The 24,215-nt window shown below is 48.9% G+C and overlaps 8 protein-coding genes across 8 annotated transcripts; 4 read left to right on the top strand and 4 right to left on the bottom strand.

The window, feature by feature from the left end:
• Window positions 1–175: 175 nt before the first annotated feature.
• On the bottom strand, window positions 176–2,614 carry K441DRAFT_536209 (glycoside hydrolase family 5 protein; the record flags this gene model as incomplete). The annotated part of the gene is made up of 4 exons (XM_067642402.1): window positions 176–823; window positions 846–1,191; window positions 1,245–2,176; window positions 2,231–2,614. The coding sequence occupies 4 exons, from the start codon at window positions 2,612–2,614 to the stop codon at window positions 176–178; spliced, it is 2,310 nt and encodes a 769-aa protein (XP_067509179.1).
• A 254-nt stretch (window positions 2,615–2,868) lies between these two features.
• Window positions 2,869–4,038, top strand: K441DRAFT_651834 (TPR-like protein). Its single transcript, XM_067647260.1, has one exon. The coding sequence runs from the start codon at window positions 2,963–2,965 to the stop codon at window positions 4,010–4,012; it is 1,050 nt and encodes a 349-aa protein (XP_067509178.1). The 5' UTR covers window positions 2,869–2,962; the 3' UTR covers window positions 4,013–4,038.
• Window positions 4,039–4,931: 893 nt separating this feature from the next.
• On the top strand, window positions 4,932–6,920 carry K441DRAFT_157431 (uncharacterized protein). Its single transcript, XM_067640233.1, has 6 exons — window positions 4,932–5,119; window positions 5,198–5,290; window positions 5,366–5,484; window positions 5,534–5,756; window positions 5,827–5,927; window positions 5,976–6,920. The coding sequence occupies exons 1-6, from the start codon at window positions 5,068–5,070 to the stop codon at window positions 6,738–6,740; spliced, it is 1,353 nt and encodes a 450-aa protein (XP_067509177.1). The 5' UTR covers window positions 4,932–5,067; the 3' UTR covers window positions 6,741–6,920.
• A 488-nt stretch (window positions 6,921–7,408) lies between these two features.
• On the top strand, window positions 7,409–7,921 carry K441DRAFT_157425 (uncharacterized protein). The gene has a single exon (XM_067640232.1). It carries the CDS (start codon window positions 7,555–7,557, stop codon window positions 7,867–7,869), a length of 315 nt encoding a protein of 104 aa, XP_067509176.1. The 5' UTR covers window positions 7,409–7,554; the 3' UTR covers window positions 7,870–7,921.
• Window positions 7,922–7,949: 28 nt separating this feature from the next.
• On the bottom strand, window positions 7,950–8,458 carry K441DRAFT_651831 (uncharacterized protein; the record flags this gene model as incomplete). Its single annotated transcript, XM_067647259.1, has 2 exons — window positions 8,108–8,458; window positions 7,950–8,041 (listed from the first exon to the last, which is right to left on the bottom strand). Exons 1-2 carry the CDS (start codon window positions 8,366–8,368, stop codon window positions 7,952–7,954), a joined length of 351 nt encoding a protein of 116 aa, XP_067509175.1. The 5' UTR covers window positions 8,369–8,458.
• Window positions 8,459–10,911: 2,453 nt separating this feature from the next.
• Window positions 10,912–12,287, bottom strand: K441DRAFT_651829 (AN1-type zinc finger protein). Its single transcript, XM_067647258.1, has 2 exons — window positions 11,776–12,287; window positions 10,912–11,719 (listed from the first exon to the last, which is right to left on the bottom strand). The coding sequence occupies exons 1-2, from the start codon at window positions 11,867–11,869 to the stop codon at window positions 11,304–11,306; spliced, it is 510 nt and encodes a 169-aa protein (XP_067509174.1). The 5' UTR covers window positions 11,870–12,287; the 3' UTR covers window positions 10,912–11,303.
• Window positions 12,288–12,406: 119 nt separating this feature from the next.
• On the bottom strand, window positions 12,407–14,939 carry K441DRAFT_702526 (acyl-CoA dehydrogenase family protein). The gene is made up of 4 exons (XM_067653407.1): window positions 13,797–14,939; window positions 13,521–13,753; window positions 13,327–13,471; window positions 12,407–13,106 (listed from the first exon to the last, which is right to left on the bottom strand). The coding sequence occupies exons 1-4, from the start codon at window positions 14,573–14,575 to the stop codon at window positions 12,770–12,772; spliced, it is 1,494 nt and encodes a 497-aa protein (XP_067509173.1). The 5' UTR covers window positions 14,576–14,939; the 3' UTR covers window positions 12,407–12,769.
• Window positions 14,940–15,275: 336 nt separating this feature from the next.
• K441DRAFT_536770 (DUF726-domain-containing protein) lies at window positions 15,276–17,898 on the top strand (the record flags this gene model as incomplete). Its single annotated transcript, XM_067642437.1, has 2 exons — window positions 15,276–16,407; window positions 16,502–17,898. 2 exons carry the CDS (start codon window positions 15,276–15,278, stop codon window positions 17,896–17,898), a joined length of 2,529 nt encoding a protein of 842 aa, XP_067509172.1.
• Window positions 17,899–24,215: the final 6,317 nt, after the last annotated feature.

Raw genomic sequence — 24,215 nt, 5'->3', positions numbered from 1 at the left:
ACTTGGCTACCCAGCTATTTACAAGCATGCCTACCGTCCAGTAAAAGCGCCGATACTCATACAAAAACGGAGCACTGCGTGGCACCCTGGCCCATTTCCCTCCCAAATAGACGCTCCAAATACTGCAAATGCTATGCGCCGTACAAATGCTGACAGCGTGACTATCGAATGACCATTACATCACCGTGCAGGCTCGCTCCTGACACTGCGCGAGGTATCCCAAGTCCTCCTCCACGCCCAGCGCCGCGCCCTGTCGCCGCTTTACGCCCTTCACTGTCATGGTCTGATCTCCCTCGGCGTGCCACCACCTTAGCATCTGCCATATTGCGCCGCCCTGCTCCTCACTGCTAATTGTCCACTTGCCCCCGCTCACCTCCACGCTCGTGCTGGCCGGCGGGAAGTGGAACTCCGGAAGAAATACTGTTGTCGGCGCTTCTTCCTTCGTTGAACTAGGCGCCGTGAGAGATAATGAGAATGTGCAATTCCGGAGATCAAATCCGAATGATAGGTTCTCTCCATGCGTAGTAATGGGAGTGGGTCTCACGAACGCCTCTGCAGCCCGGAAACTTTGTAAATCGGGGTCGCTCGATTGCTCTCTGGAGCCCCGCAGAACCATATCTTCTGTAGAGAGCGTTTGCTTGATATTGGCGGGAGATACACTTAACGTATCGGATGATTGTGCTTGCGAATACGAAGGCGAAGTGGTATCGAACGATGCGCGAGAATCATTTCGGGATATTGATGCTCCAGGTAATGGTCGGTCGTCCACAGAGTGTATCGAAAGGTCTTCTCCATTCCACTGGTCGCCCCAGTAGTGATTGTTCTGCCTTAAATCAGTCCCCGACCCCCCGTAGAATGGCAGCGCAACTAACCGTAGCTACATACGTCCAAAGTGTAAAGCCATTCGCCTTACTCGCTTCGAGCGCGAAATGGTTGGCGTCCATTGCTGCGATTTGACTGCTATAATCACCCGTCTTGTACGCGTGCTTGTTATCCATATCGTAAGGGATGCCGATTTCGGTGAATACACACGGGTGGATGCCCATATAATCGGTGCCTTCCTGGCGTATAGCAGCAAGTTGGTGAGCAAAGCAGTTCCTTATGGCTGTCTCCCCAATCTTGATAGCGAAAGCTGGGGTAAGGTATTTACCCCTCAGGACACCAAAAACATCAATATTCCATACGCGATTCCTAGGCTAAAAGTAAGCGATATTCCAATCCTGTGCCCTTGCAGGTATACAAACCATTTCTTCGTTAACAATGTAATGCCATCATAGAAATGAGGCGCGAATATCATGTTCGGATCATCGTCTTCCGTTCCTTTTATCTTTGGCGGAATTTCTAGAACAGGAGGTTGACAAAACATCAGGGAATCAGGGAAAATGCTTTTGACCATGGCGCTGTATTTCCGGTAGTGTGACATATAATAATGACTCGTAAAATACTCGTAGTCAATCTTGTCCCCGTTGTGCGGATTTTTAGCAAAATAATCTTTCCTAAGAATGGTATCAGACTCTGGATCCCAAACGCCATGCTGAGCCCAAAGACATTCGCCCAGCCTCCACCCAGGATCGCGCTTCCAGCCGTAGTGGGAGTCGTCATAATGTGAGGGTAGCCAAGCTGACCGTCCTTCGGGATCAATAAGAGCGGTCCCAGACTTGTAAGGACCCATGCCACCAAACTCCCATGTGTCTATCTCGCAAGCCCTACCCGATCCGGTTAAGATTGCTTGCCAAGCAGTTGGAGAAGTGCCTTTCCGAAGTTTCTGCTCTTTCGGAATGGCAGTCAAGTCTTGATAGCTGATTAAGCCTCTGCTAGGCTCATTGAGACTTTCCCAGCCAATAACAGGGTCATATTCCAAGTCTCCGGCCTCGTGGATCCGCTTTGCAAGGTGTTTGCATGCAGCAATGAAATGGTCCTGGAGATAGTCTTGAATGTTTTTCCCGTCAATGATTGCCTTCGGAGCAAAATCTTTTCCGCCAAAAAATAGAGTAAACATGACCTGACAAACAAACCTAGTATAATTGGTTGCCCATATCATCTTCGGGAATTCGTCCGGCTCGGGATAGGTGTTCTGAACCAAAGCGGCTTCTGTGATGTCGAATGATCGTGGGTCCAGCCCGCAAGCATACAAAGTCCACATCGGTGCTCCTGAGCCTCCAGAGAATCTTGACCACTAGCAGATATGAGATATTAATTTGGCTTCAGTTTTTGGAACGCGACTACGTACAACATCCTGATGAGGATCCATGAAGATATAGAATCCATAGGTTTTAGCAATTCGAAGCACCGATATGGTATGCTGTATCCATTCCTCATCATAACGTCCTGGACCAGCAGCCTCTATAGCCTCCCAAGTGAAGATATATCTTATTGTGTTGTACCCCCACCTCTTTAATCTTTCGAAGTGTGTATGTGCTTCCTCCACCGAAAAGGGTCGTCCAACAAAGGAGACCTTGTCGCCATCGAAGAAGTTGTCGGCAATGTGTGACGGCTGATCCGGCTTCGCAGGGAACTTCGCATCACCTGCAACGTTAATACCATGGATAGTGACCTCGCGATTATCAGCGTCCCGGAAAGTACGGCCGTCTATTCGTAAGCGGAGGGGAGCCATGGCAGGTTGAATGAATGGTATGAGGCTCTATTGTGGAAGTAGTAGGTAGATTAGGAGCGAATGTGCTGTTTATATGGCATCTAGAAGACTCCGGGGGGGTTCCGTTCCCCCAGGGTGGGCGCTGCGCAACTCCAGGCCATTGGCTGTTGGCGAGCGTCATCACCAAGGATCGATTCGCCCTGGCGTCTAATTTAGCCGCGAACTGCCCCTCGCGCTAAAACTTGAGCCTCAAAGGAGTCGCGTTAATGCCAGATGTTCAGTTTGCCCTATTTAATTAATGTCCACCCACTTTGTCTCTTTCGCCCGCCAGCCTCTGCCTATCCTTCGCTGGCCTCCACAATTGCCATCATGATCCTCAGGTTTACCTCACTGGCTCTCGGGGCCATCGTCTCCTTTGCGCCCTTCGCTCTTGCGTTGTCCGCGTCCGACATCCCCCCCGACACTCCGGTTTCGCAGCTTATATCAAGCGCAAATGCAAAGCTTGCCACTGGAAACGCCCAGGAAGCGCTCACATACTTCGACATCGCCATAGCTCGCGACCCGAAGAACTATCTCACCCTTTTCAAGCGTGGCGCAGCATACCTATCCCTAGGAAAGAACACACAGGCACAACATGACTTTGACAAGGCGTTGGAGATTAAGCCAGGATTTGAGGGAGCCTTGCTGCAACGCGCAAAGATAAGGAGTAGGAATGGAGACTGGGCAGCTGCTCGGAAAGATTACGAGGCTGCGGGGAAGCCTAGAGGTGAAGAGATCGCTCAGCTGGAAGAAGCCCAAGGGGCAGCCGTTCTTGCAGCTGAAGCCGCCGAGCGTGCAGACTGGGAAGCATGTGTCAGTCAGGCTGGTGTCGCCATCCTCGTCGCTGGCACTGCATTCGACCTTAGGAAACTAAGGGCGACCTGCCGATTCGAGAGGGGAGAAGTCATGGAAGGCGTCAGCGATTTGCAACACCTTCTGCAGATATCATCCGGGAACACAGAGCCTCATATGCAGATCTCTGCTATGACTTTCTACTCTCTGAGTGAGACGGAAAAGGGTCTCGCGCAAATCCGGAAATGTCTGCAATCAGATCCTGATTCCAGGTCCTGTATGAAACTCATGAAACGAGAAAAAGCAATCGACAAGCAATTGAAGAAATTAGCACAGATGATGGAAAGGCGCCAATTCGTCGGTGCGACTAAAATCCTAGTTCCTCCTGGAGAAGATGCTGGGCTACTTCAGGAGGTCAAAGATGACATCAATTTATACAAAGAACAAGGAATAATTCACAAGAACTCGCCTGAAGGATTGTATTCTAAGCTTGTAGAAATGACCTGCGAGGCATACATGGAGGTAATACATAATGAACGGGCGAATTCTAGAAAATATGAGATGCTGACTGTTTCTCTAGGCCAATAACAATAAACGTGCACAACCATATTGTACTGAGGCGCTGGTGCTGAATCCTACTTCCGTCCACGGGTTACTCTCTCAGGCGCAAAGACAACTCGACGCCGACGACTTCGAGGCAGCAATCCGCACCCTCAATGATGCCAAAGAACATCATGGTTCTCACCCCAAGGTTCAGGAGTTACTTCAAAAAGCTCACACGCTCCTCAAGCGATCCAAGCAGAAGGATTATTACAAAGTTCTTGGCGTCTCCCGTGACGCCGATGAGAGGACCATCAAGCGTGCTTATCGCCAGCTGACGAAGCAATTCCACCCTGACAAAGCTTCTAGTCAAGGCATATCTCCAGAAGAAGCACAGTCGAAGATGGCCGCTATCAACGAGGCATACGAGGTTCTTAGTGATCCTGAGCTGAAAGCCAGATTTGATAATGGCGACGATCCAAACAATCCAGAACAGCAGGGCAACCCATTCCATGGCTCTCCGTTTGGACAAGGCCAGGGCGGTCAACAATTCTTCTTCCGACAAGGGCCGGGTCAAGGCTTCCCCGGTGGTGGCGGGGGAGGCTTCAAATTCCAGCAAGGTGCAGGCGGGTTTCAATTTCCTGGAGGTTTTGGGTTTCCATAAGATTATTGAGGGTGTACATTTGTGGAGTTAAACGACAGCATTGATGGAGGGAATTTGGTGTTACGGGGCACTTCCTGGCGTATTGGGCTATTGATATTCGTTCTCGCCTTGATAGCATTTGAGGCTGCGTCTGCTTGAGATGTCTCTGCAGTGCCTCAAGCTTAGACAATTAAGACGACTGTATGTAATTCTAGACTTCAAAAATAAGGCAGTCAGCATCAGCAGAATATAGATAGGCTAGAGTGAGGTCGTGTGATTAGTAGTTGAATGGCAAAACAGATCAGCATTCAGATGCTCGCGTACCTGGTGTTCCTGACATCTTTAAGTTCAACACTCCACCACGACGACCATACGCCCACGAGTTGCCACGCAGCGCGCTCAAAACACCCGGCGAGCCCCTCCAAGACCATGCATTTATTGCTTATCCGGCGGCCCCAGCATGGAGTTTGAGGTGTCGTATAGCCTTGACAATGAGCAGCAATTCTGGGATGGTGAGTTCATCAAGGCCCACACCCCACTCACCCACCTCCGTCTCGTGCATCTGTGCTAATCCCACGCCTACTGCCCAGAACTCGACGACATTGTCTCGGCGAGCTGCCAGACCCACGAGCTCATAGATAATGCTCTGCGCTCGTACCTGAGCTTCACCACTAAATTCAAGTGTACGCATATACCCGAATCCGTTACCTTTGCCGCTACCGCTGGTCAACACCAGTGCACTACTGATCGCGCCGCAGCCGAATACTTGCAGTCCGAGTATGACATAGCAAAATGTTCCTACCGCCTTATACAGGGTCCTCTGTTCACCGCACACAAGGAATACGTCAGGCGGCAGATTGTATACTGTTTGCTCCAAGTACATACCAACCTCCCAGCGCTTCATGGCCGAGCTAACGCTACGGCAGGAGGATGATATACCTACCCTTCACCTTACTGCAGCGTTCCTGTTGTTTGACGGTCGCAATAATGACGAAACATTCGAGATGATGCAGGCCGAAGGCGCCTTCCCACGCCTAGTAGAATTAATACAGAAGCACGAAATTCAGGAAGAGACAAGGCTGCATCAGTCAATGCTAGAGCTCATGTATGAGATGTCACGGATACAACGGTTAAACTGGGAAGATTTAAGTGAGTTGCCCTGGTGCTATATGCTACAGCAACGGAGGATCGCAGGAAATGCTAATAAGAACATCGATAGCGTCCGTGGACGATGCCTTCATTCTCTATCTCTTTCAGATCATAGAAGGAGTCTCTGACGATGTTAATGATCCTTACCATTACCCCGTAATCCGTGTTCTGGTAATATGCTCTCACCTTTTGTATCGGTTGCTCTCTAACAACACTTAGCTGGTCCTAAACGAGCAATACATGGTGGCGTCTACGTCCCCTACCCCCAACAACCCCCCGTCACCATCCATAACCAACCGCGTAATCAAAGTCTTGTCAACTCATGGCATGACTTACAAGACCTTTGGCTGCAATCTCATCCTGCTCCTGAACCGCGAATCCGAAACATCGCTGCAACTGCTAATCCTTAAGCTCCTCTATCTCCTCTTTCAGTCTTACTCGACGGCCGAGTATTTCTACACGAATGACTTGCACGTCCTACTCGACGTAATTCTTCGCAACCTGCTCGACCTACCTTCAGACTCTCCTCCTGCAGCCGCTCTGCGACACACCTATCTACGAGTCCTCCATCCATTGTTAGCAAACAGCCAAATCCACCGCCCGCCGCACTACAAACGGGACGAAATCCTCAAAATGCTACACCTACTCACAGTAAGTGGGACACATTTTGCGCCCGTCGACGAAACCACCACGAGACTCGCAAAACGGTGTACCAGCGTGTCCTGGCTGCAGCTCACGGAATCCGAAACTGACGCTCACTCTCGACCAAACTCGTACTCCGATGCAGATGGCGGGGCAAGCGCGCCGGAAACCCCAGGTTCATCTCAAGAGAATGCCATCAAGAACGGGCAGCGGGAACTCGCACGACGCATGATGGGCATGACCGTGAAGGAGGGCGGAGAGAGTGCAATGAGTGTTCTGGAGGTTGCAGGTCATATGGAGAGGCCAGGAGTGCAGACGCCTAGTCGAGGGCGGGAGACGTAGGTGTTTACATCGCTTGTGCTGTGCTTAATCCTGAATCTGGAATACTCGGTAATACGGAAGAGTTTGTCATTGAAATATGCATCAAAGGTGTTCCTTCTCGTTAGTAACGTGCAGCGTTCAGTAAATAGTGGTTTTTTTTGTGGGATTTTTTTTCTCTTTCCGGTATCGTAGTTTGTGAGGCGCCTGAGCTGCATCGCGCTGTATCTGGTGTGGATAAGAGCATAGCATATCTATGGGTACACGGTTGTTAGGGCGGTCATCTCAATACGCATTTAATTCAGAGTACAGATCTTCCATCCCCGCGTTGCCATACCCCTAAGCAATAAACCATTCAAAGAAAGTGCTTTTCATAAAGAATTAATGTCCGCTCTCTTCTGGTATCTCATAGACAACGTGAAGAAAAAAACTCCCGATCCAGTAACGCCAGAATCAACTTATCCTACAAAGTACCCAGAGTCTAGAGTCCAGACAATCACCGCTGTAACTCCCCGATCCAGCGCTGATCAGAACAAGAACGAGTGACCCCCAGCGTAATCGACCATCTACCCTTAAACATTATGTATTCTCCTGCTCTCCACAGCCTCCACATCACTCTTCTCCTCTTCCTCAGCCGGGTCAACATACAGCAAGGCCGCCCGCGAAGTCGCCACGCTACCGATCCCCCTCCCCCTCCCTTCCCCACGAAAACCTCCCCCTCAAGCCCTTCCCCTCTCCCGCACCCAAATACCCCAGCACAACAACCATGCAGCCCGCGCTCGCCATCAAGCACACCCCGCTACATACTTGCACGGGCACATGGCTCTGATAGCGCGTGATGAGATGGCCGACGACGACCGGGCCCGCCAGGCCGGACACCGCCGCGCAGCTGTACACCATGCCGGTCCACTGGCCCAGCTTGGCCTGCTGCGCGGGGCGCGGGGCGAGGATGTGGGCGACGGAGGCCGGGGGCAGGCCGATGACGGCGCCGGAGGCGCTACCGAAGAGGATGGCGGAGGCGAGGGTCCAGAGAAGGAGGATCGGTAGGGAGGAGAGCGTTGTGGTTAGGATGTGGATGTTTAGGGCGCCGAAGCTGTCGAGGGTGGTGAAGAGTTGGGTTAGTCGAATAGGCTTAGGTGTTGGTGGGGGCTAAAAGGGGGGGGGGGCAAGGGAACGGACCGGTCGCTGCATACTGCATGCGGCCATCGGCAGCCGGCCAATGGTGCTGGAGCCGTTCAGTATGCTGAGGAGCCAGAGGGTTTGGATGGCGTCTTTTGGAAAGGGGGCGCCGAGGTTGTCATGGCCGTCTCTAGTGCCGAAGCCCACTACAGAGACATAACTCGTTAGGATCTTAAAGGGTGACACGGCGTTTCCAATTAAGGTATGCTTACTTCTTTCAAATTGAACAAGACGGCGTAGTAGCCGAAACGGAGGAAGGCTATGGCGATCATGAACCAGCAGAATGCCTTGTTCTTGAAAACTTCGGTGTCAACCCATGTCTCTAACTTTATCCATTGTTCCGTCTCGGGGTGAGAATGCTCAGGATTTGGTCGGGCAAATACTAATGAGAAAATAGAGGTAGTTGTAATGACTGTGGCCAAGAGTCTGACTGCATTATTGAACCCCACCGCCGTGATGAGATACTTTGTCATCACAGGGCATACCACACCACCTATAGTACGAATATCGGTTATTGTATTCCATGCGATGTTTCGGAACGAATCTTAAGATGTCGAGACGCAGTGTCATGTCACACTATGACGCCGATCGCTAGTCCCTTTCGATGTATGAACCAGGTAGACAACACTACATATCCTAATATTAGCTCCAAAAATCCGGCTCTCATTTAAAACAAGTGAGCCTTACCTTGAGAGCTGGCAATGAAAAAACAAGCCATCCCTGGTCTAGTAACCAGACTGAGTTGAACCGATAAGATTCAGCTGCAGTTGATCTTTCCCTTTGAGAGGATAACCCAGGTAATAAGATGCGAAGGCTCCATAACCAATAACAAGCCCCAGCTATTGAACATTAGGAAGAAGCATCCTAGCCAGCAAGCGTAGGCCTGCCAACTCTTAGGTCAATTTGGCTTAGGCATAAGGAAGGTCAGGCTTAGAGAGTCGGTTTCTTCGAAAACTCCCGACCGACGGCTGTTCTAATTAGAGCCTTCGGAAGCCTTTCCTCTGCGCAAAAGGATTGTGAAGTGTGATATTTTTGAAGATTAGAAAGATTGAAAGGGTATTGGGGGACTGAAATCCTGGAGGTCCTGAGAAAGTCAAATCGTTGAGGCAAAAGTAACCACGCATAAATAAAAGTCAAACTTGAAAAGGATACACAGTTCACGAAACAATTAAATTTCGTGCCGTACGGGCGAAAGATAAAAACTGCCTTCTCAGCGCCCGACTATTGTAAAGAAAGTCGAATTTGAAGATCATACGATGAAATAACATATGCTAGAAGTCTTCACGCGCATAGAAGACTGCCGCACATCATGATAATCTTATAAAATTGATCTTATAGAATCATGACTCGCAATGCAACTCGAAAAGACTTGAAGAACTGCACGGCAAACATCGAGCCTGTTTCTTGAATAATTTAGACTTAGCGGTGATATGCAATCACTTAAGGTCTATGGCGACAATGCCAAGCTATCACGTAATACTAAGAATGTCCTAGAGGATATGGAGCCGAAGATATTATAACAAACTTTCGAGGGTTACTCTCCTTCCGTGGCACACCTGCTCATTGGTAGGCCTAATGTATCAAATTTCTTAGTGAATGACAAGACTCATATGAGAGGTAGCATAGTACGCATGCCAACATAGCAGGCGTGCCTGCTGCAGCCGTACCAACGTGTGTCATAGGTCCTTAATGGCAGAAACTTAAGCAGTCGTCAGAACCGCAAAATAGATTATGCAGTCTAGTCAGGCACGGCATGATCCCGCTGACATGCTTCAGAAGTCAAAATCTAACGTCAGTATCTGATAGGTTGATCCGTGGTCTAAACCCAGAACATTGTGAGAACATTATTCCCGTGGCTACCAATACCACTGTGGTCTTCATTTTAGCTTCCGGCATTGAAATATAAGCCATTCCATGCTTTGGATGAGACTGTAATAAAGGGCTTGGTTGGATTATGTCTCGGAGGGCTCTTACATGCATCTGAAGATTTGCGTAGTGCAGGAGCGGAAAAACGAGAAAAACGAACTAAGCGAAGAGAGTGAAAAAAAAAACCCTCGCTATTCTCAAAAGGGGAGGCTTTTCATACCCGAAATTTACTCGGTGGCAACCTGCGCATCTAGTCAAAAGAACGTCATAACGAGATGCGCGAGATACGTAGCTTGGAAGCCTAACGACAGTGGTATGGAGTATGAAGCATGAACAAGCAGAGGTCGGTCTTACTCAGCGGCTGAGGTGTACTGTGCCACTTCGGACTTTCGGATTTTCACCAGCGACATCTGTCGAAGGCAAACCTTCCACAAAAAAAAAGGACCTGCGTAATCGTCGATACCTGCAGTCTCTCCCAGCAAGCCCAAGGAAGGTGTTCCTGGCAATCAGTGGGTCGAGAACAGCCGCTTTGCGGCGATGAACATCCTAATGGAGTTAGTAGTACTCAGCGTTGCGAAAATAAACGTTTAAAGGCCTCCTACCCTTCGCTGCCTTAATTCGCACAAGGCTGTCACTGTCAGTTGTCGGTGTTGAATTCAACCGGACAAGCCCGGAGAAAAGCATGAGTGAGACTGCAGATGGCGACACTCCAAGGGATTTACCAACCTCCAAGCCGAATTGCTCCGAGGGATTTCTTTGGCATTAACAGAGAAGATGGAGAAGTATATTACTTCAGTTCATCTCGCGACACATTAATTATTTCCTGGCCAGATCCAGCCTCGCATGTCTCGATGGTACCATCATCAGAAAACAAAAGCTTGCAGTCTCAATTCGCCTCCACCGCCAGAGATCAACATCGTACAGCAGGTGAGAAAATCTAGAAGCGCAGGACGGACAGCCCTATCGCATCAATCCTAGCAATCAATATCCAAATTCGGAGTACTGCTGCCGTGTTCCTAAGCGTATGGCTAGGAAGCGTTGATGCATGAAGTATCCGACAATGCGGGTAATTGCATGATCGCGTGACCAGGCAGGATCTCATCGCAAACCATGCCTGTCTCAATTGAGAGCAAAATATTAAAATATGTATTTCAATACTTCGGGTGGCCCGAAATAATATAACTTTGAAGCATAATGGAACCGAGCAATCACCCCGAGCGTGCAAGTATTCAAAGCGCAAGGCTGTGAGGGAAAAAGTGTACGCTTCGAAGAGGATGTATCAATATTAGCTAGCTAGCAATAGAGCCAGGCATCAAAGACTCACTGCACGAGCCCAAAACCCAGCTCATGACCCTAGCTCAGCTGCTCTACCAACATGAGTCAAAATAAGAGCCGCAGCAAGCAGCAAGGACAAGGGATCAAAAGAAGTCCCTGAAGACCAACGCCGGTAACCCGAGAACGCTCATAGATGAAAAAATAAATCTCTCCCACCCAAACCGTCCAGATCCCCATGCTATATTGCAGTGAAATTTCGCATTATGTCTATATTCCCTTGATTGCCACCGTCCTTTCCGAGTTCAGCTTATCCGCATTTCGCTCATGACTCTCCTTTTTACAGTCCTCGAGTCCTTCGCACTTGTGGTCCTCTAGCAGCCGGTGCTTGCCGCAAAAGTGACCCGAACAGAAGCCGCAGTCGCCGACGATGCGCTGCGCCGCATCTCTGCAGTCCTTGTAACTGCACCGGATTTTCTTGGGCGGCATGCCACCACGCAGCGGTAGGGCGAGATGTAGTGTGGAGTTACGTGCGATGCAATAGTCCGCGAGTGTGCTTTCCGACGCACAGAGGTGCTTGCCGGCGAAGACGAGACGTAGGTCTGATAATGGTAGGTTGGTTCGGAGAGCTAGCAACGACCGAAGAGTTGATATTGAGGTGTTTGCTGGGATGGAGAGTGGTATTGCTGGACAAAGATTAGTATATGGAACTCTAGGTAGCAGGATGTGAGAGGTGCCTTACTGTCGCCGGCGATGTTCTTTACGAATATCTGAAAGGACTCTTCGAATTCTGGGGAGGATGTCGAGGCGACGGAGGAGATGCTGTCGGAACGCATTTTGGCAGCAGGACAATTGTGCGACGACGACAGGGTGCCGGTGCTTTGTAAGAAGACAATATTCGGATAAGACAGAGATAGTCGCGGCGTCGGGTCGAGATTGTTCAGCAATGGAATTATATAGAGCAAGAGAAAATCAAGTGGCAAGCTCGGGCTTATGTAGGTCGTAGGAGCGAATAAGCAGAAATGGCGCGGCGTTGGGACGTGCGGATGAATCGGCGCAAGGCGAAAGGGTGAGGTGGATGAGTTCCTGGCAAAATGATGACAAGATTGGTGACGGCGGATGGCTGTCTTGTAGCCAGCGGCCCATGCAGCGTTCGCAGGATGCTAGGCACAATCTAGGCCTTCTGCGGGCTTCCAACCGCTGCCATGCGCCCATTCAGTGCCGCAGGAACAGCCAGCGAAGCGCCGTCTAGCGCCTCACGCTCCTCTTGCAGCGCTGGTGTTGTGATTTCGGCACGGCACATGATGCCCGTCGACGCTGACCTCAAAGTAAAATCCGCTGCGAGTGACTGCGAATGACTGCTAGTGACTTCTCCTGAGCACTGCATTGTCCTCCCCAGCTCTTGGCTTTGGCCTCAGCCTCCGGACCGCTTTCCCTAGTGCCAGCCGTCTTGACACGTATCGGCTGTGTTGGTGGTTCACTAAGGCCACGACGATCTCGAGGCCGAGAGCGGATTTCTCATGCACAAGCACGACAAGCAACCCGCTCTTCACTACCCGTACATGAAACCATATCCGCCTGTCCGCCATGTCCACCATGCCCACCTCAACACGTGTAGGGACTGTTTTGGTACAAGCACTGCTTTTTCCCAACCGACTTGTTTAACCGCCCTGCTAGCTGGATCCGAGCCCGCATACGGCGTTATGTGATATAAATCCAACTTCTAGCAAATACATTTAGAGCATGCTCTTCGGCATGCCTTTCATCGCCTGCCTCACCCCCAGATCCGCCAATATTTCCTCTGTACCACCCAGAATCGCATCGAATTTATATGTGCGATGGAATTGCTCCACTACTCTTCCCATGCCAGTTTGAGTTAGACCGCGTCCACCGAAGATGTTGACCGCTCCGTCAGCAATTTCGTGCGCTGACCTGGTAGCAAAGGACTTCAAAAGTCCAATGGGGCCGCCAAGTAATTTAGATTGTTGCGCGTAGCTCATCGAACACATCTGGTATGCAATTTGCTCGAGCCAGGCTTGGTTGGCTTCAACGTGGGAAACCATCTTCGCTAGTCTAAGTCCCAAGTCAGCTAGAGTATCCTAACGAGTTGCTTGAGGCATGCCGTCCATATATTCAGATGCCCCCGGATCCATGGAGAACACTTGGAGCTGCTCTTGTGGGGTGATGCTGCGGGGTGCTGCTAGAGAACTGCAGCAGTCCATATTGGGAAGCATTCGCAAAGAAAGGATTCCCCTAACAATCAATTGAAGAGAAAGAGCTCAATTCCACTCACTTTTGCCTGATTGCCGGTTGCTCAATGAGCTTCCTCTTAAAAACTATTCTTTGGTTGCACCATTTCAAACACTCCTCCACAACGGTCCTGGACTGTCTTATCACGGCACAGCACATCATGAACCGTTCATGGTTGAAGTTGCTCACTGCTTAAGTGTCAGTGTTATTCGAAGCTTATTTGTCGGCACCACTCACTGATGACGATAAATCCGTCGTGTTCAACGCCAAGAAGATTTTCCACCGGAACCTTTACATTATTGAATTCAACAAATGCAGTTCCCGCTGCCGCGGAATAGGACATCTTGATCGGGTTCGTCTCAACACCTTCTCCTCTTGATATGAGCAGAACCGAGAATCCTTTTTCTGTTCTGCAGCCAGTAACAAAGTAGTCGCACCACATACCATTAGTAATCCACTTCTTCGTGCCGCTGACTATGTAGTGTTTTCCGTCTGGCGTTTTAGTTGCTGTACTTCCGAAGCCCGGCAACATCGCTTCCTGCGAAAGCTTCCGTAATGGCTAAGCAGATATTCTTCTTCCCTGACAGTACCTCCTCTGTAACTCTATTCTTAATTTCTTTATTCTCCATCCACTGCAGCACAGCCGTCAAACTGATCACCATTCCCGCCATATTGCCATCCTGAAAGCCTCTTGAATTGCTCCTCACGAACTCCTGCGTCTGCACCAAATCATGCAGGTAGTCGAACTCCTCGCCTTTCACACCTCCGAGCAGTACTTTGCCGTGCAAGTGCTTTCCAGGACCCAGTCGCATCGCTAGGACATGCTCTCGCGCCATGCGATCGATGAGCTCCTGGCTAATGTAACTGCCGTCCTTCTCTTTGACCTGCGCCTCAGGCGTGACATGCGTATCTACGAATTCCCTCACGGCCTTCTGCAGTCTGCGATGACTATCATTGAAATACGGGCTTTTGAACTGCGGACGCAACCAGAGTGGTTCCGCATAGGGCACCGGACTCAGATCACCTGGCTTTGGCACGATCACTTCGGGCTTCTCGTTCTCGAGCACGCCGATGCAGAGCGGCGAGTATTTTTCCAGTACTTCCTGCCGGTGAAGGTTGTAGAAGGTTTCGGTGGCATCGGTGCCTGCGACCTGCTCGAGCACAACAGAGCCGCCAGGGTGGACGTCTAGAAAGTCAGAGAGGTCATAGACTTTGTGGTCGATTATGCACCAGAGGGAGTCTGCAGTGTTGTGTGACGCAACTGTAGAGCGGGTGAGGGTTTCATGAGGCATGTTTGAGGCAATAGAGAGGATGGCAACGGTTCGCGGGGATAAATGGAAGAGGGGGAGGTAAGTAAATTGAAGGCATATATCTAGGAGCTATAAAGCTACATGGTGAGGGCCTCAGTAGGGATTACTCGTCCCTCGGCGATGACCAAAGCTGCCGAGGTCGAAAGAGAATGTGCCAGGGTACATTCCATGGTTGTATAAATTGCAGATAACAGAACAGTTTGGCGATATCGCCATCTCGAAATCAATGTTTAGGCAAAGCAAGAAAAGAGAGGTAGACAAGTTTGACATGAAGATTGATGCAAGATATCTTGGCGGTCCCGGAGCCCTGCAAAAGCAATCCGTCGGGTTAAGTAACCGTACAGCCGAACTTAATATCGCGCTCTCACGTTTTTTCGCGATCGACTTATTTGATCCCTGCATCAAAAGACAGTTCGTGTCCAAATACACAAACATGCCACAGCCATACATCCAGAGCCAATCAACATCCCTCTTGATTCCAAAAGACACCAATCCATTTCCTCGCGCAATTTTGAGATTTCTATGCGATTGCGGCACAGCCTCCACGCGGATGGAGCTGGATCCTTGCTGCAACACCTGGATACGAAGATTCTGAACGTCTTCTCTCCCCACTACCTCCCCCACTCACCAAGCTTGCCCAAACCATTATTTTCCCCCTGGAATAGCTGTACTGTCCCACAAAATGTTCTCTAAACTAGGGAACTGGGCCTCGAATGCCGACGCTCAAGCCCCTGCAAAGGCCGATGATGGAGCCTCCCTCACCTCTATCCTAGACACGCCTGTCCTTCGCACCGAGCTCGCCCTTCTCGTGCTGCTCTGCACGGATGCAATGCGCAGTGACCTCGCCGCGACCTTTGATGCCTCGCAAACCAACTGCCCCTCCTCGGCAACTCCAAGCCCCCTCCCAAGCCCGACTCCCGCGGGAGAGAACTTGATCAGCTTCGACAGCCCAGAAGATGATGCGGCTGCTACTGCGGAAAGAGCAAGAAAGCAAAGAGAGAGGGAGATATCCTCGGCGCAGATGCAGGGTTTGCGGCGAGCCGCCCTGACATTCTTCGACAAGTGGAGGGCTGGAGTTATGCACCGGATATGCGATGTAGTGGCCGTAAGAGGGGAGGTTGTTCGTCGGGCGAAAGCAAAACGAAAAGAGGTTGCAGAAGCTGCAGAGAAGCAGAAAAGAGACAGGCAGTACTGGGATTGTGCAGCGGGTGAAGACGGTGGAGAGAATCAAGATCAGAATAAAGAAAATAGCCCAGACCAGCAGGATAGCTATGCTCCAGTCCTCACCCGCCTCGCCCAGTTTGATGAGCCGAAACGTGTTCTCATTCTCCATTGCCTCCTGTTGCTCCTGCTTAGTCTTGAACATTATCCCGCTCATTCCCGGGTCCTTCTTCTGCATCTCGCGTCAAGCCTTCAACTTAGCGTTGATACTCTAGCGGAACACGAGAAATCGGTAGCTCAGGGCCTCCTTGCTACAGCTGCATCGCACATGGATGCTGACGAGTCGACTAAAAAGAAAGCCGCAGATGATTCTGCAGCACGAAAATGGAAAGTTGGACTTGCCACTGTTGGTGGTGCTGTACTCATTGGCGTGACTGGAGGGTTAGCCGCGCCACTGCTTGCCGCAGGTGTCGGTACGATTATGGGAGGACTAGGGTTAGGTGCTACAGTCATATCCGGATATCTGGGTGCTCTTGCAGGTAGTGGCGTCCTTGTGGGAACGCTGTTTGGGGCGTACGGTGGAAAGATGACAGGACGAATTATGGACCAGTACGCGAAAGAAGTAGAAGACTTTCGATTCATCCCTATACGTGGTATGCACCTTTCCCGCTACGCATAGCCATACGTGGCTCGCCATGCGTAGTCGAGCCCTATTAATAAGTTAGCATAACTAATAATACCATTCAGCTTCCTACAAACCAGCAAGTCAATACCCCACTGAACGCGCCGATGTCCTCTCTCTTCAGGATCCGGAGCAGCAGCAACAGCACAGGCTCCGTGTCGCCATCGGAATAAGCGGTTGGCTAAACTCCTCTTCTGATGTGGTAAAGCCATGGGATGTCCTAAATCGCTCCGGAATCGAGCCCTTTGCTCTCCGCTGGGAACTTGACGCACTCCTCCGCCTTGGAACATCGCTCACAGGTGTCCTCAAAAGCTATGCTTGGGAAGGTGCTAAATTTGAGATAGTCCGACGGACTCTCCTGGGTGCTCTGTCTGCTGGCTTATGGCCAATTGGACTTTTGAAGATAGCAAGCGTGCTTGATAATCCTTTTTCAGTGGCCGTGGCAAGGAGTGATAAAGCTGGGAAGGTCCTCGCTCACGCTCTCATCAGCAAAGTTCAGGGCGAGAGGCCGGTGACTTTAGTAGGATACTCGTTAGGTGCTCGGGTCATATACTCCTGCTTGCTGGAGTTAGCAGAGCAGAATGCGTTTGGTCTAGTGGAATCTGTTGTCCTCATGGGCGCGCCTACTCCCTCCGATAGCAGCGCCTGGCGGCGGATCCGGGCAGTCGTCTCTGCGAGGGTCGTCAATGTCTACAGCACCGAAGACTTCATCCTAGGCTTCCTCTACAGGACAAGCAAGGCTCAACTTGGAGTCGCTGGTCTGCAAGAGGTGAAGGGCGTATATGGGATTCAGAACGTTGATATGAGTTCACTCGTCACAGGGCATAACCGGTACCGATATCTAGTCGGAACCATCCTTAGAAGGATTGGATTTGAGGACGTAGATGCGGAGCAGGTGGAGGAGCAGGTGACAGCACTCAAGGTCGCCGAGGAGAAGGAGGAGGAAGAGAAGAGAAGAGAAAAGGGAAAGATCAACACAGAGATAAAGGAAGAGGACGTTCCTTGGAAGCCAAGCAAAATGGAACTACCAGATCGTCCAGCTCCAGTGCATGAGCTATCCAATTCGCAGGCAATGCCATCTATGTCACGAACTCCGCTTGCCGCAGAACCAAAGAATTTCTTTCCTGCTTCGCACGATCAGCCGCAGGATGAATCGGATGAGGAAGAGGACGGACGTATCGTCATGCTGGATTTGGAAGACGATGAAACGCCACCTTCGAAGCAACCCCAAGCCTCGAAGTTCACCAAAACGCCCACTGTCAAGAAGACTGAGATACATCAACAAGCTCCAAAGATCGAGGCCATACCAGTTGGTTCAGAGTCGGACACCGACTCAATTGCGCCTGTTCCGCTAGGGGAGATGACAGTTCTAGAGCCACTACCGGAGCCTGAGCCTAAGGCTGAAACTGTACAGTTTGGATCGTCTGCTCGAGGATTTGAGCTCACTTTGGACACACGGTAACCTTGTTGTACCACTATTGGAGGTTCGATAGCTGGATCAGGTAGTAAGTAGCTTTAGGCAGTCTTTCTTCCTTTCCTTGATAGTGGACTCCCGATACTCAGTGTCTAGCTGGCAGAGCTGGTCTCCTTCGATCCATTTTCATAAAACTCAAATTTCCAATGCTTCTCTGTAGCCATAGAGGTGCCAGTGACCATAAAAATCATTAATAACGTTGCACAAAGCAGTCACTACTCATCTAGTACGTCGAAACCGCCCTTAATCAGATCTAATATTATTAATCATAAGGTTCTCTGTCAGTTCTCTTTGCGATTATATCACGCCAAATTATAAGTTTTTAAAGTTTTCTAGTATAGTATATTAAGGACAGCGGTGGAGGGACACCCCTAATTGATACGCGGACACCCCCACGCGATTGACAGAAAAAGTGCGACTGCAAAATCGCGAGATCTACGTTCTTATCGCCTACCACCGGAATTTATAGTCGTCTTTCCGTTTAACTACTTTTACTACTAAGAATACGATAGCTAGAAGTCTTCAAGCAGCTATAGTAATTAAAGACTTTATTGTTAAGGCCCTAGAAGCCTCTCGCGTGGTTAAACTCGATCGCGCCAGTAATACGGGCCTTCTACGGCGCTGTATAGTGTTTTTAAACTTATGCTGCTCGTAGTAGAGGTGTTGCTTATTATTTTAAGAAGTATAGGGACAGGGCACAGTATAGAGTGCTCTGTATCCGCAAAATGTATAATAAAATATATAGAGTTTTTAGGGTACTCTCGCTTATTTACTGTCTTTTTTTTGTCACTCGCGTGACCCCCTAATTGATATACGGACACCCCCAACCGATTGAGTCTAGTTCCTTCCCGATTAAGTTATAATATCACGTGAATTTAAGTTGCACGCGAAAATTAAATTATTAAAATGTAACTTTTATGACCGTAATACATCAATCAAGTCTTGATTCTAACTATAGTACAGCTAGTAGAGTTTAAATTAAAGTTAGAATATACTAAAGTAGCCCTTAGCAAAGTCCTGGTGAAAGGGCAGAGCTCCTAGGCCTCTAAAAGCCTGTTGAATATCACCGCCAATATCGAGCAAGGCACCTCCAATAGTATCTTAAGTTCTACCATCATTTGGACCACCTGTAACCCCCATACCTGCTCTTGAGCCGATTGATTGGATTACGCAGTACCCTGTGAGGCGCCGTGTGAACTCATTTGGGTGCTGCTACCTCTACTTAATGTCTACGAACTCCCTCTGCGAGCACGCCCGCGCCCACGCCTGTGCACAGTCGGTGGTGTCTGCCTGTCGGTTTTAGATCGGAAAGTCGCAACCGCATAGCCTTGGCCTTTTGCAAATTCATTGATATCATCAATTGCAAGCTCCGAAAAGCCGTACAACTTCCCGTGGGGGGGGGTTGAGGGCCATGGTGGAGGTGGGGATAGGTACAGTAAGGCAAATGCAAACAACTTAAATTCACGTGATATTCTTCCTTAATCAGGAAGGAACTAAACTCGATCAGTAGGGGTGTCCCTCCACCGCTGTCCTATATTAAAGGCCGTCAAAATCGGACTCTGCACCTGTACGAGGTGCCGGCTACGAACCTGCTGGTCTTCGGATTTAGCAGAGCCAACGCAGACGCCGCACAGCGTACAGTTGGGACCTGGTGGTTGTTGAGACGTCGTGGGGTGGTGAAAAGTTTTCACATGGGAAGGTGAGATCTCGAAAGCCACCACTGCTGGTACCCCTTCGCAGTAGACAACTGCTACGTACTCCTATCCAAGCCTGTGTAATCCTCACGGATATGACACGGAATCCAACGTCCCCCGACCCCCAATTGAAAGCATCGACGACTTCTCACATTGACGAACGCACTAGCGAACGAGCGAACAAATATACCCCCCCCTCCCAACCCCCAGGGCAATCGCCCGCGGAGCATGCGGTCACTCGCCGTCAACCGCGCGATACTGCCTGGCAGCCTAGATAGCGATCGTACGGTTTTATGGTCTCCTCTCTACGGACTGGTAACCCCTAGAGGGCCTCGTAGCTGGGGCCCATGCACAAAAGATACCCGGAGCACGCACATAATATCCCGCCCGCCTTTCGGTATTACGGTTACGGATGAATCCCCCTTACGCCTTCGATAGGCCTGGGGTGGGGCGTATATGGCAACGGTTTATAAGAGATAGCAAATAGGGGACGGTTAAGATATAGGAAACTATAGTATACGGTAATCAATTAATAAGTAGTGAGGCCTAGCTAGGCTAGGACGTAGTAAACTTTAGTTTGAGCTAGAAGCTATAAGGATGTAGTGGTTACTAAGGAGATCTAATATCCAATGAAGGTCAAGAGGACATAGCTGTCAAGCAGCCGCAGGGGGCCGCCAGCTATGTGCGGGGATGGCAATCGGGGTTTTACCCTATTGAGGTGGCTCGTAGGGCTTTTCTCCCCCCAATATACCAGGGGTTTTTTCCCGTTAATATTACTTTTCCCCTATATATACGGAGTAGTCTATGTGGGCCGAGCTAGGATCCGTATTAGACGTTAAGCAATGAATGAACAATAATAATAATATATTAAATTTTTAAGTTATTTTATAGTAGCGTTAAAAAGGGTTAAAAACGGACTTTTTTTGGTAGGGGATTTAGTATGGCCGTGCACGAGGTGGGAAGGACTTCTAATCTATTAAAAAATTAGTAAAAATGAAAGAAAAACTTGTAGTCGCGGCCAGCTGTTTAATGAACTTTCTTGCTTAGAGTGCGGATGCACGCGCATCCTCTAATATCAGCCGACGGGGGTCCGTCCTCGGCCAGTGAGATCCGTTTAATTCTGATGACGTGCTCTAGCAGCTCTATGTCCTGTTTGATTCGTCCATTTGCCCAGTAAGTGTCTTTTAGTAGTAACTAGCAGGCTTCGTGCCTAATAAGCATAGCTATCACAGTGGCCTGATAGTAAAACTGAGCGACAGAGAGCGGTGATCTGCCGTCCTTGTCTGTGTAGTTTTATTCAGCACCATAGTCCAGGAGCAATCGTACCACTTTAGAGTGACCATACGCTGCAGCCCAGAACAACGGAGTCTGCCCAGCTGTGCTTAGCACATTAACATCAACAACACTCGTTGTGAGAAGAACCTCGACCACTTCTTTATGCCTAGACTGCGACGCCCTCCATAAAGGGGTTATCCCGCGGATATTTTGCTTGTCTAGAGGAATGCCGTTATTAATAAGTTGACGAACAGTTGCGGCATCTCCATTTTTGGCGGCATTGTAGAGGCGTGAGATATTAAGCCATCGCTCTTTATCGCTAATGCTATCCCACTGATTGAGGAGACCAAGGGTCTGTTCCTGACCACTAGTAGCAGTTGCCTTAATTACTCTAGTAGTAACTTTAATGCCAACAGTTTAATGGAGGAGTTGAACCACCTCACAACTTATAGACTCGTTGGAAGCTGCCTCTTTGACTACCTCTTCAGTGATCTTGACTTCGTCGCTGCGCTGATTAAGGAGCAGTGCTATTACCTCCTTGCTCCCGTTCCTAGCTGCTGCCTTAACTACCTCTTCAGTAATCTTGACTTCATTGCTGCGCTGATTAAGGAGCAGCGCCATTACCCCCACATCCCCGTTCCCAGCTGCTGCCTTAACCACCCCTTTAGTGATCTTAACTTCATCGCTGCGCTAATTAAGGAGCAGTGCCATTACCTCCTTACTCTAGTTCCCAGCTGCTGCCTTAACCACCCCTTTAGTGATCTTGACTTCGTCGCTACGCTGATTAAGGAGCATTGCTATTACCTCCTTGCTCCAGTTCCTAGCTGCTGCTTTAACTACCTCTTTAGTGATCTTGACTTCATCGCTGCGCTGATTAAGGAGCAGTGCCATTACCTCCTTGCTCCCGTTCCTAGCTGCTACCTTAACTACCTCTTTAGTAATCTTGACTTCGTTGCTGCGCTGATTAAGGAGCAGTGCCATTACCTCTTTGCCACAGCTCCAGTTCCCAGCTGCTGCCTTAACTACCTCTTTAGTGATTTTAACTTCGTCGCTACGCTGATTAAGGAGCAGTGCCATTACCTCCTTGCTACTGCTCTCGTTCTTAGCTGTTGCCTTAACTACCTCTTCTGTAATTTTAACTTCGTTGCTACACTGATTAAGAAGCAATGCCATTACCTCCTTGCCACTGCTCTTGTTCTTAGCTGCTGCCTTAACTACCTCTTTAGTAATCTTAACTTCGTCGCTGCGCTGATTAAGGAGTAGTGCTATTATCTCTTTGCCACTGCTCTAGTTCCCAGCTGCTGCCTTAACTACCTCTTTAGTGATCTTAACTTCGTCGCTACGCTGATTAAGGAGCAGTGCCATTACCTCCTTGCTACTGCTCTCGTTCTTAGCTGCTGCCTTAACCACCTCTTCTATAATCTTAACTCCGTCGCTGCGCTAATTAAGAAGTAGTGTTATTACCTCCTTGCCCCTGTTCCTAGCTGCTACCTTAACTACCTCTTTAGTAATCTTGACTTTGTTGCTGCGCTGATTAAGGAGCAGTGCCATTACCTCCTTACCACTGTTTCTATTCCTAGCTACTGCCTTAACTACCTCTTTAGTAATATTAACTTCGGCGCTGCGTTGATTAAGGAGTAGTACTATCACCTCCTTGCCACTGCTCTAGTTCCTAGCTGCTGCCTTAACCACCTCTTTAGTGATATTAACTTTATTACTGCGCCGGTTAAGGAGCAGTGCTATTACCTCCTTACCACTACCCTAGTTCCCAGCTGCTGTCTTAACCACCTCTTTAGTAATCTTAACTTTATTGCCGCGCTGATTAAGGAGCAGTGCTATTACCTCCTTACCACTGCTCTTATTCCCAGCTACTGCCTTAACTACCTCTTTAGTGATATTAACTTCGTCGCTGCGCTGATTAAGGAGTAGTGCCATTACCTCCCTGCCACTGCTTCTATTCTAAGCTGCTGCCTTAACTACCTCTTTAGTAATATTAACTTCGGCGCTGCGCCGATTAAGGAGCAGTGCCATTACCTCCTTGCCACTGCTCCAGTTTCTAGCTGCTGCCTTAACCACCTCTTCTATAATCTTAACTTTGTTGCTACACTAATTAAGAAGCAGTGCTATTACCTTCTTGCCACTGCTCTTGTTCCTAGCTGCTGCCTTAACTACCTCTTCCGTAATCTGTATTTTATTTCTGTATTGGTTTAGCAAAACTTTAAGTGACTGACAACTTCCGTATAGTACTGAGATATGTAGAAGACTTCGACCTTGCTCGTTCGCGAAGTGTGCTTGTGGAATCGGTCCGTATTCTAAATCTTCTAGTATTTCTGGAAGATTAAAAGCATATAAAATGAACCAAGCTGCTGCTGAATCTAGCTTTACTATAGTATCTTCTAGTTGGTCCCTTAAATCCTATATAATGTTAAATTTTGCCAAGAAATATGGGAGCCGAACACTCTATAGTCTAATAGGATAAGGCGTACCGCTATTACCAGATACGAAAAACTGAAAAATGCTTTTTAGTTTACCTAAGTTCCTATTATCAGCCGCTAGTTGACAGTGTACAGCCTAGTGAATATTGGAGTATTTGCCGAATCTATTAGTTTCAGGTGACTTTGTAATTAGACGCTGGCTATGCGTGGAAATAAACTTGTTGGTTATAGGGTTAAAATTTATGGAGACCAAGTCCCAGAGATATGCTTCCGCTGCTAGAGCATTAGTTGCTGTAGTTATATATTCTTGCCGCTTTTCCAAAAACTCTCTGACTGATAGATGGGCGAAATGAAAAGTGTCTAACTGGATGTTAAAGATGACGAAGTTGTTGCAAAGCTTAAGGACTAGATCTTTAGAGACAGAGCCTACGTTGTCGCTACTTTGTGGAATTGTTAAGACTGCTGCCAGAAATTCTGCGGTCTTTAGTGTCCTCTAGGCGTATAAAAGCCAACTAAGCACGTTCCTGAAAACGATTCTTTTATATTTACCGGGCTTGTTTGAAAGGACGTTGTAAAGTTCTGCGTAAAGAGTATCTAAGTCGGGAGGAAGACGACCAAGACTTTTGCGGATGTTAGCGTCTATATTAAACGAGCAGAGGTATTGTAATTGCATGCTTGCCTAGCGGAACCTAGAAATAAGATTAATATGCTATTAATTTAAGTTATAGTTAAGAAACTTATATTCCGCTAGCACCTTTAATAACTTTTTTTACGATAAGCTCCTTTATCTCCGTCTGAGAATCACTATATTGCAATAGTTCTCTATTCTTAATAAGCTGTTCTGTCTGATCCTTTATAAAGACCCTAATATTATCGCTGTTCCTGTTAGACTTGATTTTTA

This window comes from Cenococcum geophilum (genome assembly GCF_001692895.1).
Source record: "Cenococcum geophilum 1.58 unplaced genomic scaffold K441scaffold_3, whole genome shotgun sequence".
Lineage (NCBI taxonomy): Eukaryota > Fungi > Ascomycota > Dothideomycetes > Gloniales > Gloniaceae > Cenococcum > Cenococcum geophilum.
Note: the sequence above shows the minus strand (reverse complement) of the source record. Positions and strands in the feature narration are given on the sequence as shown.

What these genes read in the sequence shown, in the direction of transcription:
- K441DRAFT_651834 (XM_067647260.1), top strand. Translation starts at nt 2,963, where the DNA reads ATGATCCTCAGGTTTACCTCACTGGCTCTCGGGGCCATCGTCTCCTTT.
- K441DRAFT_157431 (XM_067640233.1), top strand. Translation starts at nt 5,068, where the DNA reads ATGGAGTTTGAGGTGTCGTATAGCCTTGACAATGAGCAGCAATTCTGG. An exon ending in GTTAAACTGGGAAGATTTAA is followed by an intron (nt 5,757 to 5,826) that starts GTGAGTTGCCCT and finishes GAACATCGATAG; the next exon opens with CGTCCGTGGACGATGCCTTC. An exon ending in ACCCCGTAATCCGTGTTCTG is followed by an intron (nt 5,928 to 5,975) that starts GTAATATGCTCT and finishes AACAACACTTAG; the next exon opens with CTGGTCCTAAACGAGCAATA.
- K441DRAFT_157425 (XM_067640232.1), top strand. Translation starts at nt 7,555, where the DNA reads ATGAGATGGCCGACGACGACCGGGCCCGCCAGGCCGGACACCGCCGCG.
- K441DRAFT_651829 (XM_067647258.1), bottom strand. Translation starts at nt 11,869, where the DNA reads ATGCGTTCCGACAGCATCTCCTCCGTCGCCTCGACATCCTCCCCAGAA. An exon ending in AAAGAACATCGCCGGCGACA is followed by an intron (nt 11,720 to 11,775) that starts GTAAGGCACCTC and finishes ATCTTTGTCCAG; the next exon opens with CAATACCACTCTCCATCCCA.
- K441DRAFT_702526 (XM_067653407.1), bottom strand. Translation starts at nt 14,575, where the DNA reads ATGCCTCATGAAACCCTCACCCGCTCTACAGTTGCGTCACACAACACT. An exon ending in CGACGGATTTATCGTCATCA is followed by an intron (nt 13,472 to 13,520) that starts GTGAGTGGTGCC and finishes ACACTTAAGCAG; the next exon opens with TGAGCAACTTCAACCATGAA. An exon ending in CAACCGGCAATCAGGCAAAA is followed by an intron (nt 13,107 to 13,326) that starts GTGAGTGGAATT and finishes CTTGGGACTTAG; the next exon opens with ACTAGCGAAGATGGTTTCCC.